Genomic DNA, 14,519 nt, shown 5'->3' with positions numbered 1-14,519 from the left:
GTTTTTCAGTAGTCAAATGCGCTGGATAAAAGACCAATCTAGGCCGCAGTCGCCCTAAACCCTAAAATCATGTGGCATGTAGCTGTCGCAGCTTTATGCTTCTGAGTAATGCAAATTACGCCTCGTAAACATAAAAATAGGACTTTTGAGGGCGATTGCGGCCTAGATTGATTTTTATTTCTCTAGCGCTTTTGACTGCTGAAAAATCTCATCTTTGTATTATCGAAAAATGAGAAGGCGCATCCCCGCACCCTTGCAATCTTGGAAAAGAGCCTAGGGTTGCCATATGCGAGTCTCGCCAGGCCCCTTACCCTTCCGCCCCTCGCACAGCTGCGCAGCGAACCCACCTTTGCTTCCCCCACTCTTCCCACTAACGCTGACGCGTACGATACGCGTACGGCGTACGGTTGGGGCCTGGCGAGTCCAGAATATGGTAATCCTGAACGAGACTACCCCCATAGATGATCCTTGAGACAGCTCGGGGTATGCCAATGGTCCTTTAAAATGCTTCCTTCATTTACCTTGGCCCATCTTCAGCAGCTCTTTTCAGTTGTGAATGCACAGTTGTTGACCCATATACAATTCACTTTCTATTGTTTCTTATTTATCTCAATTTACAAAGTGTATGCAGGCCTATAAGAGGTTTTTCTTGAAAAATCTAGTTTCATACAGCGCTTCCACATTGCAAGTTACAAGAACGAGTGTGTTTGTAATAAATAGACTGCGGACCTTTATGCAAAATAAAAATGTTTCGCATTGATTGTGGGAAGCAGGGACAACATAAACATTAATTTCATCTTTTAACGACTTTCTTATATTAAAAGCAACATTACAACACATTCTTGAATTTTTTAAATTTCTTACTGTTTTACATTTCAACCAACCAATTTCTTCATAAATGCATAAAGATCCGCAGTGTAGTAATAAAACAAGAATAACAATGGCTAAATGATATTCAAAGCATTAGAAAAGTTTGCCCGGCTTTGCTCCACCGATGACTAAATTTCACTGGGAAAGATTCGATGTATCGCGCTCTCCGATTCAAACAAGCGTGTCCCGTGTGTCGGTGTCGCAATGTAGGATATCCCCACCAGAAAGTAAAACGTCGGAGGAGTCAAACTGTCGGCGAGGTTCGCCTCCACCTGACCACCAGTCGCGATTTCAAATTATCCGGGACGAGGTGTCGCGAGCTTTTTACTCTCCTTATCGTCGCGTGTTGTCCAGGACGCATGGTGATGTGTTCCCGTGATGCGTTGCTGCTACTTTGCTCGTTCTTGGTGTTCGCCGGTCATCGGTGCGAAGAAAACACCACCACTACTGTCACCACGGAGGAAAACGCGCTGGCGAGATTGGTGAAAATGTTTTCGAAACCGGGAGCTTTCAAACGAGTGAGAATTTGAGCGCTAATATGTTCCCATAAGAAATCGTGACCTCGTTCAAGATTTTTCCCACAAAATTTCAGATCGTTTGGCCTTCGCGCTACGTTCTTGTCACTTAAAATTTAAAAGGAAAAGCCGAAACGGGTTTATTAACAAAATTGGGCAAATTTTTATAAGAATTTCACTGAATTTTTCAAAATTTAATACTAAACCGACCATCAAAAGTGACTTATATGTGTATGGTATTATAAAAATAACAAGATTCAATTTACTTATATTTTGTGCGATTTTTACTTATGTACTGTATTCAATCAATTCCCATGAAAACACCCTTAGAATCTCAATAATTGTCGAATAAAAAATCTAAAATGGGTCGTTTGACCCCTCGTGGTAGGTTTAGCGTTAAACTTAAAATTTCCCTCAATTTTAAATTTTATATAAAAACTTTCTAGTATTCTATGAAAGAGAACTCGTGCATATCTTTTATAACAACAAAGGCAAAAAGCAAATGCAAAAGTCCGTTTCGTCTGGGAAAGTTTAAATAACCTCTGTAAAATTGATCCTGCTCGGTGATATGTCTTTTTACCTTTAGGATGGAAAATATAAATGTTCGGAGAATGTATTATTACTTATTACGTATATAATATAAATATTATTACGGAGTTGCTAATACGTAAGTTTAAACAATGTGCAACGATTATATTCGATGCACAGCGAGATCAGATTTTGTGATGGACACAAAGGCAATTAATGGTTGTATAACTTTTCCAATGGAAATGATACGCCGTACACAGTATCCTCTCATGAGTCAGTCATAATGAAATGCATCGAGAGAAAACTGCATTCATGGACCGACTTTTGCTTGCCACTGTTAGTACTGCAGCAGCAAAATGCGAAGAATGATTCGAATCAAATTATTCTGTAGAAATTCTGGGTTTCTTTTTGAAGCAGACAATACGAATATCAAACAATATATGATTGTAATTTACGTATAATTATTAATAGACTGCGGATCTTTATGCATTTACGAAGAAATTAGCTGCACGAAATATAAAACAGTAAAAGATTGAAAAATTTCAAGAATGTTGTAATGTTGCATTTAATGTAACAAAGTCGTTAAGGGATGAAATCAATTCTTATGTTACTTCTGCTTCCCACAATCAATGCAAAACATTTTTATTTTGCATAAAGATCCAGATGCAGATTTTGTGCATTTATGACAAAAATGGATTAGTAAAATTCTATTTCTTTTGACTTATTAAAGTTATTAAAAAATGCATCTTAGTTAAAATGCTGTTTCGTACACTCGACTTTGACAATTTCTATTTGGAACGAAAGTTCGTAGCATTTTTAAATCCAAATTCTTGCAATTATTGAATAACATTACTGAATAACAGTCAGCTAAAAAATGGCAAAAAGTGAAGAGAATGGAAAATATATTATTGAACAAATCTATGTATAAATATCTTAATTTTATCTTTGAGTTTTAATTTAAAAACGCAACGAATAACTTTCGTTCCAACCCAATATAATAGAGAATTGAAATTTATTAATCGTTTCACCGACTGCAAGTCTATTGTTCGTATTGTTATCCGAGATTTCCGGTTTCGCGTTGAAACGGGTACAGGCGCAGGATCGATTTGCAAAGGACTATGAATCGTTCTCCCGCTAAAAGCACCGGTGGTCATTGCGTAACAAAAATTGTAACCGAAGAACGTCCGTGCACGCACGATTCTAGAACGCGTAGTCGTTCCAGGAGTGTAATGATCACGAGACTGTCGTAATTACCGGTCTACCGAGACTCGCAAATAAGGACTAATCCACCGACCAGACGTTTCTGATAAAATTGTAGAATTTCATAGAAGTTTTAAAGACTCACGGTACTCTTTAGGACGAAAAAGAAAATCGAGGAAATACGAAAGAATCGTTAACAAAATCGATTATGACGTTTGGCCAATTAAGAGCGTTTAATTGCGTGCGGGATCTGTTGTGTAGATCCTGCACGGTCGATGGCTGCTATGAAACTACCCTGCGCGTCTTACTTTCAGATTAACGCAATACTTGGTGAAAATTCGATCGAGGAGTCTTACACGTCTTGTCCGAAAGGTGAGGAGGGCCTCGAGTGCAGGAGAGCCGAAGCACGACGGTCCGTCGACTGTCCAGAAGGTAAAAAGCATTTTAGTTAAATTCTCGTATGCGATCAGTCTCTGTGAAATGCTGGCCTAAACGCTTCTCCGTATTCGGGAATGATTGAAAATATCAGATGATTGTATAAGATCGTACCCTATTTTCATATACGTGTGTGTAATGTAAAAGTGAGTGTAAAAAACGAAAAATTATATAGTCACCATTCTTTTGTAATTGTAGAATTCTCTTCTAATTGTTGAAAAGAATGGTGACTATATAATTCATTCATACAGCTGTATTCTTTAACATTCAACCATTGAATGTTATTTTCAAATCGGAAACGAACTTATACGATTATAATACAATAATGTGAAACCAAATTTTCTTCGATGTTTCTCAACCAAATAAATTTAATTTTGAGTCAACTTTCGCATAGTATTTGAAAAACTCGTGGTACGACCGCAAGCGATCGCCACTTCGAAATTTCAACGACCATGCTCGCTGGAACTTTCTTTTCCACGTTTTAAATGTGGAATACGCTTTCAGAACTGACCATTAATTATACGATATTTTAGTTGCTCCGAATATCATATGATGCCTGACAATCCACGAATCGTGGATCCCAAGCGATACAACGAGCGTGTGCTCTCGAAGCGAAAGCGGACACGTTTCTCCGTGTCGTCGGAGCACCGTGTTCCGGGAAAAGTGATTTATCACGTCGCGCTGAATTGCTCGACGCGATCCATCGATCGTTCCGTCCGGGATCTAACGCGACCGGTCGGCGCATCTAATTCATAGATCGACACTCTCGCGCGCCGCAGTGCGAGCCGCGCATTTAACGTGGGCAAACAATGTCTGGGAGTGGCTATGTCAAGGTTAGATCTCCTATTGTTCGCCGCGGAAAGTGTTGCTTTTCCATAACAACAGGAATCGGAGTGCTAATGCCGCGTTACGGAGATGTAATCATATGCGCACAGAGACGTGACTGTATTCCGGCGAGTTTGAACCTTCTACGGAGTGCCGCTAAAATTTTTCATTTGTTTATTCGAAATTATTACGGCTATTATACTCATTACACCTGTCAAAGGATCGCAGTGGCCGCTGTAATCATTACAGTCGCCGTAATCGTTGTAATTATCGCGATTACCATGATTACCAAAGTCGCTACAATCACTGAAATTGTTACAAGTATCATGGACACGATGTTTAACATATTTAAATTGCGATATAGACCGATCATTATTTAATAACTATCATCAAGAACGCGGATGTTGTTAGCCTTCTCTTATTGATATCAATTACAGCCTCTGGTTATGACATGCACTTCTTTGTCAAGCATAATCTAGAGCATAATCTTCCGAGCATTCTATTTCATTATCTTATGAATAGACTGCGGATCTGTATGCAAAATATAAATTTTCCGCCTGTATTGCAACAAACCGGAGTGACATAGCAATTCATTTTCCCTCGTAATATGTTCAATGGCTTGAAAATAATACACCCCGTGGCAGAATGTTTCCGATCGGAGGCATTGATACGGATTTTAGAGAAAACATTCACAATTTAGAAGTGTAAAATATTACTTTATGGAGTTAAAACTGATGGGAAATGAAAAGGGGCTTATTGAAGAATGAAAAACAACAAAATAACATAAGCTTCCGTTTATTATAACAAAGAAACGAGAAAATAAACAAAATATTACACGGAAAAAAGTTTCCGATTCGATTTACACGGTCCAACACCAAAATTGTTCAACGATTACTGTTGGATGATTCTTATAGAGTTTTTTTGCACTGATTCCGAAGCTGCCCTTAATTTTTCCCTAGACGCACAGTTTTTGAGAAACTTGATTTAAAAAAAAAAAACATATTTTTCAACTTGAAACAAATATTGTGATGTTATTATAAAAGATATCGGATTGTTCTTTGCAGCAAAAGATTCTGTAGACTTCCCGAATACAGTGATATCCAATATTAATACATTATGATTGTTTAAACATGTTTAAACAATGATTAAAGACGGAGAGACGCCACTTTCGCACCAATTTTTGAGGATATTTTTCAATTTATCTCAAAAAATTAGGGCCCAGCGGAAAATCGAACTATACCACGCGATAAAGCAGACTTTTATCTTGAGAAACCCCCCTGTGAAGTTGGCATGGTCGACGTTTTTTTCGAACCAGAAAGCAAAATATCTTCGCCCGACATGAGTTTCCGCCAGTGGCGCTCGGACGGGATACGGAGCGGCGAACGACCGTTCTGGTGGTGAGCGCCACTGGTGACAACTCATTTCGGGCGAAGATATTTTGCTTTCTGGTTCGAAGAAAACGTCGACCATGCAAACTTCACAGGGGGGTTTCTCAAGATAAAAGTCTGCTCTTTCGCGTGGTATAGTTCAATTTTTCGCTGGACCCTTATTTTTGAGATAAATTGAAAAATATCCTCAACAATTGGTGCAAAAGTGGTGTCTCTCCATCTTTAACGATTGTTTAAACAGCTTTAAATATTCATAATGTATTAATATTGGATATCACTCTATTCGGGAAAGTCTACAGAATCTTTTGCTGTAAAGAACAATTCAATATCTCTTATAATAACATCGCCATATTTGTTTAAAGTTGTTAAAAATATTTGTTAAAACTGGACGTATAGGAAAAAAATTAAAACCAGATTCGGAATCAGCGCGGAAAACTATAAGAATCGCATAGTGGGAATCGAAATACTTTTAAAAAGTTGAAATTTGTTGGAAAGTGTAATTGAAAAATAAAAAATATGAAACGGGTCATTTGACCGGTCGTGCTGCGCTTAGTGTTAAAGCGGGTTTAAATCATGCTTTCCACAGAAAGTTGCTAAAATACGCGGCTGTCCGACGACTGGTGTAATTTGAGCTGCTTCGAAACTGGAACAACCTTGAGGAAATGTATCCTCAATACCGAAAATTTCCAAATTTACAGCCAGTTACGATTAATGCCTAGGCATGTGAGAATTTGTATCAGTCTAGTCCCTGCTTTCACCATTCAAGGCAGCCAGGAAAGATTCACCGTCTCGGTTGTCATAACGCAGCCGAGATGCCTGCAATCTTGCAGAAACATGGCACTTATCTCGTCGGAAACGTAACTGTGAAAGTCATGACCAGATTACTGGATTTTACGGCACGTTCTTCCTAATTTTTTATTCATCCGGTGATGGTTGCGAACTACAATAGATGACAACGCATCCGCCGCTTTCTTCAGGCATCTTGGATGACCCGGCGAGGTCTCCTCGATAGCTAAATACAAGGTTCTAACTTTCAGTTCGATTTTTATTATACATCCTTCGAAAAGCTACATAATTAATAGACCGCGGATCTTTATGCAAAATAAAAACTGTTTGGATCAATTGCAAGAAGCAAAAGATAAATTAAAATTTATTTTTTTCCATTAATGATCCTAATACATTGAAAGTAAAATATTGATGTGCTTAAACTGTTTCAATTTTTGGTCATACTCCCTTCGATCCTTGACCTTCTCTTTGATAGGAAGGCGGTATAATTAATAGACTGCAGATCTTTATGCAAAATAAAAACCGTTTGGATCAATTGCAATAAGCAAAAAGTAAATTAAAATTTCTTTTTCTCCCTTAATGATTTTAATACATTGAAAATAACATATTGACGTGCTTGAACTATGTCAATGTTTATTATACATCCTTCGATCCCTGAGCTTCTCTTTGAAACAATAGCCATATAAATAATTAATAGACTGCGGATCTTCATGTAAAATAAAGACTGTTTGGATCAATTGCAAGAAGCAAAATATAAATCTTTTCCCTTAATGATCATCATAATACATTGAAAATAAAATATTTCAATTTCTTTGCTGTGTGAAATTGCGCCAACTGGTTTCTGCCATAAATGCATAAAATCCGCAGTCCAATAACTAATAACATTTGTCACAGTTTTCATTTTTCCGATTCTCCTACACCTCGCGGACTTATACGATTTGATCTATATTTATTACGAGTAAGATTTCTTGAATATGAAAATTCTGTTAGATAAAGCTGGATACGTTTTTCAATTTCCGACCAAGGAGCATGTCCTTCACGAGAGAATGACGCAGCAGAGCGATGCAGTTCCAATGCAAACTTGCATCTGATAGTAAACTACCGTTACCGGAGAAAATCGTTCCACCTTCGCTTTGAAAATATCAACTCGATTCTAGACCAGTTCTCCGCTGAAAAATCCGCACGTGCGGCGTACGTGACACGCGATACGGTGCTGTTCTTTCTCTTCTCCATTCGCATTACGCTTGTTTAACGTGAAGGAGTCAAGTGTCTCGTCAGTGATGCAAGCGTGCGCGAGTAACGGAGTCGCGATTAACATTCGAGGAGAAAGATCTGTTCAGGGTGTAGAACGGTCGGAGATGTTATGATCAAACTGCAAAAATACAGAAAAAGAATATTAGTAACACAGAAAGAAACATGATCTTTTTACATCTGTTATGGAGTACTTGGATCGTTCCATCAAGTGTAATGGCGGCCGCGTCGAAGGTCGTTCATCAAGCCACTAAATATACATATGTGTTATTAATAGACTGCGGATCTCTATGCATTTTCCCATTTTTGTAGACAAATTTTAAGAAAGTGGAATGAAATGAAATCCTATTTTTGATGGAAACAGCCTTTGCAGATCTAAAACAATTAAAAATTGTACAAAATTCTATCGAGTTTTATATTCGGGCCTCTCTTGAACATTTTCACAAGCCATAAATGCATAAAGATCCACAGTCTAGTTATTATTTCCCTGTGAACCGAAATAAAATGTTGTCGTTGTCGATTGTATAATAGCCATTGCACACAAATACAAATTTTCTTTTTCGTGAAGAACGACAAAGAAGTTATTTTTTATGTGGATGCACTGATGCACCGTCAGATGCAATTGCACTTTATTCTTCAATGCAACCCGCTTTTTTTGTTAAACAAATCGATCCCTTTTATTACCCTACGTATAAGAGTATACTAACCCAAGGTCATCGAAATGTCAATACTTCAGAGTTACGTCAGAGTAAGTTGGATACTTCTTGTAGTAAAAGTACGTTTCTGACACAAATATCTCGCGAAGTATTGACATTTCGATGACCTTGGGTTAATACTTTTATACGTAGGGTAATAAAAGGGATCGATTGGTTTAACAAGAAAATTGGGTTGCATTAAAGAATAAAGTGCAATTGCACCTAGCGGGTGCATCGGTGCATCCACATAAAAATAAGATCGTATTTAGAAACTTAGGCCGTATTTTCTATTTTTACTTACGAAAGAGCAGTAACTTGTCCCAGATCACAGACTCGCCCTATACAGGGTGGGGCAATAACTATGACCGCTTTGAATATTGCCGTTATTTGTAATATGTAATATGAAAAAATATTGTATACAAAACTTACGCGGTATAGAGAGGGACATATTGTGACATAAACATTTTCTGCGTGGATGGAGGCATAGAGGACATTCCAAGGTTAGCTTGATTTTTTGAAATGGAACGTCCTATTTTTTATACCATCGATAGAGTATCAAATTCCGAGTATAAAAGTGTTGACCTTCATATATCCTAAACCTAATAGTTAACGAGATATTATCCAAAGTAGAAAGAAAATGATTTCGATAATATCTCGTTAACTATTACATTTAGGACATATGGAGGTCAATACATATTTACCCAGAATTCGATAGTCTATCGATTGATGATACAGAAAGTAGGTCTTTCCTTTCAAAAAAATCAAGGTCACCTTGAAATCTCCTCTATGCCTCCATCCACGCAGAAAATGTTTATGTCACAATATGCCCCCCTCCATACCGTGTAAGTTTTGTATATAACATTTTTTCATATTATTACAAATAACAGCAATATTTAAAGTGGACATAGTTTTGCCTCACCCTGTATAATGTAAAACTAATTTGAAACTCCATATTTTAGTCCAGTCAATGAATGCTCATAAGGGGGACGTAGAGGGAAATGGAAGGAACACAATTTTTAACTTTGGGACTTTGTTTGGACTAGTTAGGAGGTAAACATACTAAAAGTCTACCCTACTCCTTGGTGGTGAGCGGGATACAGAGGCGCACGTAGAAGGTCCTCTTTTTCGGTTTTCCGCTTATATCTTGGAAACTATTTGTCCTAGCGATAAGACCATTCCATACTAAATTAAAGCTGACAAAATGTGCCGTAAGATTGATTCCATTCAGTTTTTCGCTATCTCGCATAGTTTCCGAGATATCCACGCTCAAAGTTCACTAACTCTTCAGCACAGTTAGTGAAGTTTAAGCGCGAATATCTCGGAAACTATGCGAGATAGCGAAAAACTGAATCCAATCAATCTTGTGGCACATTTTGTCAGCTTCAATTTTGTATAGAATGATCTTATCGCTATCCCGCATAGTTTCCGAAATATCCACGCTCAATGTTCTCTAACTCTTCAGCACAATTAGTGAACTTTGAGCGCGGATATCTCTGAAACTATGCGTCCTAGCGATAAGACCATTCCATACAAAATTCAAGCTGACAAAATGTGCCACAAGATTGATTCGATTTAGTTTTTCGCTATCTCGCATAGTTTCCGAGATATCCGCGCTCAAAGTTCACTAATTGTGCTGAAGAGATAGTGAACTTTGAGCGCGGATATCTCGGAAACTATACGTGATAGCGAAAAACTGAATCCAATCAATCTTGTGGCACATTTCGTCATCTTTAATTTTATATGGAATGATCTTATCGCTATCTCGCCTAGTTTCCGAGATATAAGAGGAAAACCGAAAAAGGTGACTTCTACGTGCCCCTCTGTAGCCCGCTTACTTCCTAGGAGCCCTCACTTTTAGAATGTTTACCTCCTAACTAGTCCAAACAAAGACCCAAAGTTAAAAATTGTGTTTCTTCCATTTCGCTCTACAACTTTTCGTCGACTGGACTAATTTGTAAGCATCGTACAATACAGTAGCGGAAGTTAGAGTACAGAAATTGTGTTGCTATCATGAGAGACCCTGATATACTGGTCAATACCTTTTTTCTAGAATTCCCTATGTCTACGAACTCCTCCGTTTAAAGTACTTTCTCATTTTTCTGCAATCCACGCGTGACCCGCCTTGCGCTTGGATAACGCGCGAAACTCGCGAACGATGCGGTACGTTCCAGGTACCAAATAGCTGGCATGACGAAAGATCGATCGCGATGTACAAGCGCTCACGTTTCACCTGCTCGTAACTCTTCTTTTCCAGGCGACTGCTACTGCTACAATTGCGCCGCAGCAGGCCCCGAATTGTGGGCCTCTTGTTGCCGCGAAAGCCTGCGGTGCTGTTCACATCTCGCGGCCGCCTGTCGGACCTGCGACCACCCGACGTTGTACCCGTTTTGTTCGAAACACTTCAAGAAATGCCTCGCCGAGTACGACGAGAAGAAACAGGACTGATATCTGCGTCGATCATCGTCCCTTTAATTCGAAAAAATGCCATTTAACCCCTTAACTGCGGAGATTAAGAGCCCGTTCAAACACGACGGAAACCGCGCGGACCTTATTTACATTGGCGTAAATGGATGCGTTCACACGTAAAGATCCGCGCGGCTGCCACCTCTGACCCGCAGGAAATCAAATCCGCGCTGTTTCCGAGCGATTTTCATCTTCGTACTGAGCTAAAACTTTGCCCCTCTCCTGCATGTCCGCGCGGTTACCGCCTCATCCTAAACGACTGTCAATTTTGACGCGATTCAAATCGCGCGGATTCCGCCGTGTTTGAACGGGCCCTTATCAGCGCCCGCGGACGTCATAGATGGATCTCGGTTGTTTTCACGCTTGACTGACCATGAAAAGGAAACAGAACGATCGTCTGACGATGTCTGGCGTGAGTCACACCAGCAACAATTTTTATTTCCTTTCGTTAGATTTTCATGGAACGTCATAGATCCTTGGAGACCGGATCTCCAATGAACATCTCGGATGAACAAGTATCCGAAGTACTCCGCGTTGGGAGACAAACGCTTCCTCAACTTCATTTTGTTTCACATAATTTGGCTCTACAGCTTCGAGATCATCGTTGACTCTCTTATTAGATCTATCTATAAACAACTAACAGTTTACGCTGGCTGCTATAAACTCAGAATTTAGTTGGGGCGCGTTTGTAACCGCGTGGGTCAAAAAGGACGAAATGAACGTCAATGAACTAATTTCTACATTCTTTTGGTGATTCATCGAAAGCGTACGGAATACGTCCGAAAGACAGAAAATTGTGATTTTATAAAATAACCGTCAGTTTTGTATGAAACTCTTCGCGGTTAAGGGGTTAACGAGATCGAAACAAAATGGCGGCGCCATTCGATACGCGAACCGACGAGGACGGCGCTCTACGACCGACGAATTTCGCGGATTCCCGACGACGACGATGCTACTGTTTTTCTGTGTTGTTTTTTACGATAAACACGAAAAACTGTTTGAGGTACACACGGTGAACAGGCACGATTTACTTGAAATACCCCGGAGTCGATCGGTGCCTTGCATAAGTTGAAAGTTTTACGTCGGGTTTCTAAATATAGTGTTTATCATTCGACTCGTTCAACTGGTCTCCATGTGACTTTTTGCCGTGGACGTTGCGCGGGGCAGGAACTGAGATGTAGCGGGATAAATGGTAAACCGGCCCGTAAAAATGTTTAACGGAAACAATTGTTCCTTGCTTCTGTCTTCTAGTCCGGTCAATGAATGCTCATAAGGGGGGCGTAGAGGGAAATGGAAGGAACAAAATTTTTAACTTTGAGCCTTTGTTTAGACTAGTTAGGAAGTAAACATACTAAAAGTCCCTACTTCTATTAGGTGAGCGGTGTACAGGGGGGCACGTAGAAGGTCCCTTTTTTCGGTTTTCCGCTTATATCTCGGAAACTATGTGTCCTAGCGATAAGACCATTCTATACAAAATTAAAGCTGACAAAACGTTCCATAAGATTGATTCTATTCAGTTTTTCGCCATCTCGCATAGTTTCCGAGATATCCACGCTCAAACTTCACTAATTGTGAAAAATAAATTTTTGCCTCACGCGCGCGTGTTTTGCCTTATTTGACTAGCTAACTCTTCAGCACAATTAGTGAACTTTGAGCGCAGATATCTCGGAAACTATGCGAGATAGCGAAAAACTGAACCGAATCAATCTTGTGGCACATTTTGTCAGCTTTAATTTTGTATGGAATGGTCTTATCGCTAGGACGCATAGTTTCCGAGATATCCGCGCTCAAAGTTCACTAATTGTGAAAAAGAAATTTTTGCCTTATTTGACTAGCTAACTCTTTAGCACAATTAGTGAACTTTGAGCGCGGATATTTCAGAAACTATGCGAGATAGCGAAAAACTGAATCGAATCAATCTTGTGGCATATATCGTCAGCTTTAATTTTGTATGGAATGGTCTTATCGCTAGGACGCATAGTTTCCGAGATATCTGCGCTCAAAGATCACGAATTGTGAAAAAGAAAAAAATTTTTGCCTTATTTGACTAGGTAACTCTTCAGCACAATTAGTGAACTTTGAGCGCGGATATCTCGGAAACTATGCGAGATAGCGAGAAACTGAATCGAATCAATCTTGTGGCACATTTTGTCAGCTTTAATTTTTTGTATAGAATGGTCTTATCGCTAGGACATATAGTTTCCGAGATATAAGCGGAAAACCGAAAAGGGGGACCTTCTACGTCCTCTCCTGCATCCCGCTCACCTCCCAGAAGTGGGGACTTTTAATATGTTTACCTCCTAACTAGTCCAAACGAAGACCCAAAGTTAAAAATAGTGTTCCTTCCATTTCCCTCTACAACTTTTCGTTGACTGGACTATTCGGCGTACAGGTGCTCTTTTGTTCGAGAAGTCGTGTGAGGTGTCCTGCGACGGTAACAGAATTGGTCGAAGTTCTTTTCCGTTTCGAAGTACTTGTAATCGGAAGAAGATTGACTGACCGCCGAAGGTCACCGAGGAAACTATATACATATACATACTCCCACTGTACGGTCCAGGCTACTTCTACGTCTAATTGTTTATTTTCTCGTGTGATACACAGTCAAATCCGCAAAAATTAACAGTGAGAAATCCTTGAACGAAACGATTGTTGTGTAAATAAAACTTTGTCACCGCACATGCGTTTGTGCATCAGGTTTCCGTAAACCCGGACAACTTATTTTAGTTTGTGTCACAACCTGTGAATGCCTACTATCCTACTCGAAATAAGGCTCGATATCGATTTTTAGTGGTCAATGACTTAACGACATATTGGTCCATTTTGAACTGGACAGGGACGTCTCCAGTTACAATAATTAATTTTCTATCCAGACATATACCAACTCCTGCTATCTCTAGACACTTGGTTAATTCTTGTCCAACCAGTAATTTAACGATCAGGCTAATTTGGATGAGGATAATTTCAGGTACAAAATGGTCAGGCATTTTTCTTTAGCGAACACGGCGTGACGTCCCTGTAAGAGTTACCCCTGGTTTTGTCGCGAGTCTACCTAATAATCCGCAATATGAAAGAAAACCTTCGTCGATTCATTAATATGTATATCCTCCTTATATGCGGATGCATAAAATTAGATAAAAAAAGAAAAAGAAACAAGAATAAGAACAAAAGAAAGTCATAGATTTTATAATCACGAATTCTTGAGCGTTCTCAGGCAGTTTTACAAAATTAGTAAAAAATTAATACCTCCTACAGGCTAACAGTCGCAGACACCTAGACTTACCCCGCTCACACCTTATATCATATCGGATTACCTAAGGAAAATTTTCTAAACGAACTGTACAACCGCGACAGCCGCTTGAAACACACGCATTTCCGATTTCAATAATTTACAATATTCATCGACGATCCTACGATCGAGCATTCTATTTAAACACAGTTTTCACATTAACGTTCGCTGATCGTACGTTGCGCGTCCTCTCTCACTCGAGAAAGGCGTTTCGCTCGCTCGAAAGCGTTTCGCCACCGACTGCCGACACTTCGGAATACAAATAATGACAATAAAC

General features: G+C 39.3%; 1 protein-coding gene across 1 annotated transcript; it reads left to right on the top strand.

Moving 5' to 3' along the window:
- The first annotated feature begins 1,113 nt into the window (after positions 1-1,113).
- LOC143211857 (uncharacterized) lies at positions 1,114-14,467 on the top strand. The gene is made up of 3 exons (XM_076429912.1): positions 1,114-1,388; positions 3,428-3,545; positions 10,748-14,467. Exons 1-3 carry the CDS (start codon positions 1,230-1,232, stop codon positions 10,936-10,938), a joined length of 468 nt encoding a protein of 155 aa, XP_076286027.1. The 5' UTR covers positions 1,114-1,229; the 3' UTR covers positions 10,939-14,467.
- The last annotated feature ends 52 nt before the right edge of the window (positions 14,468-14,519 follow it).

The sequence above is a fragment of the Lasioglossum baleicum genome, chromosome 9 (assembly GCF_051020765.1).
Source record: "Lasioglossum baleicum chromosome 9, iyLasBale1, whole genome shotgun sequence".
NCBI lineage: Eukaryota > Metazoa > Arthropoda > Insecta > Hymenoptera > Halictidae > Lasioglossum > Lasioglossum baleicum.
This window is presented reverse-complemented; position numbering and strand designations above follow the sequence as displayed.

Excerpts from the sequence above, each read along its gene's own strand:
- LOC143211857 (XM_076429912.1), top strand. The coding sequence starts at position 1,230 with ATGGTGATGTGTTCCCGTGATGCGTTGCTGCTACTTTGCTCGTTCTTG. Across the intron at positions 1,389-3,427 it reads AACCGGGAGCTTTCAAACGA|ATTAACGCAATACTTGGTGA; the intron begins GTGAGAATTTGA and ends TCTTACTTTCAG. Across the intron at positions 3,546-10,747 it reads GTCCGTCGACTGTCCAGAAG|GCGACTGCTACTGCTACAAT; the intron begins GTAAAAAGCATT and ends CTTCTTTTCCAG.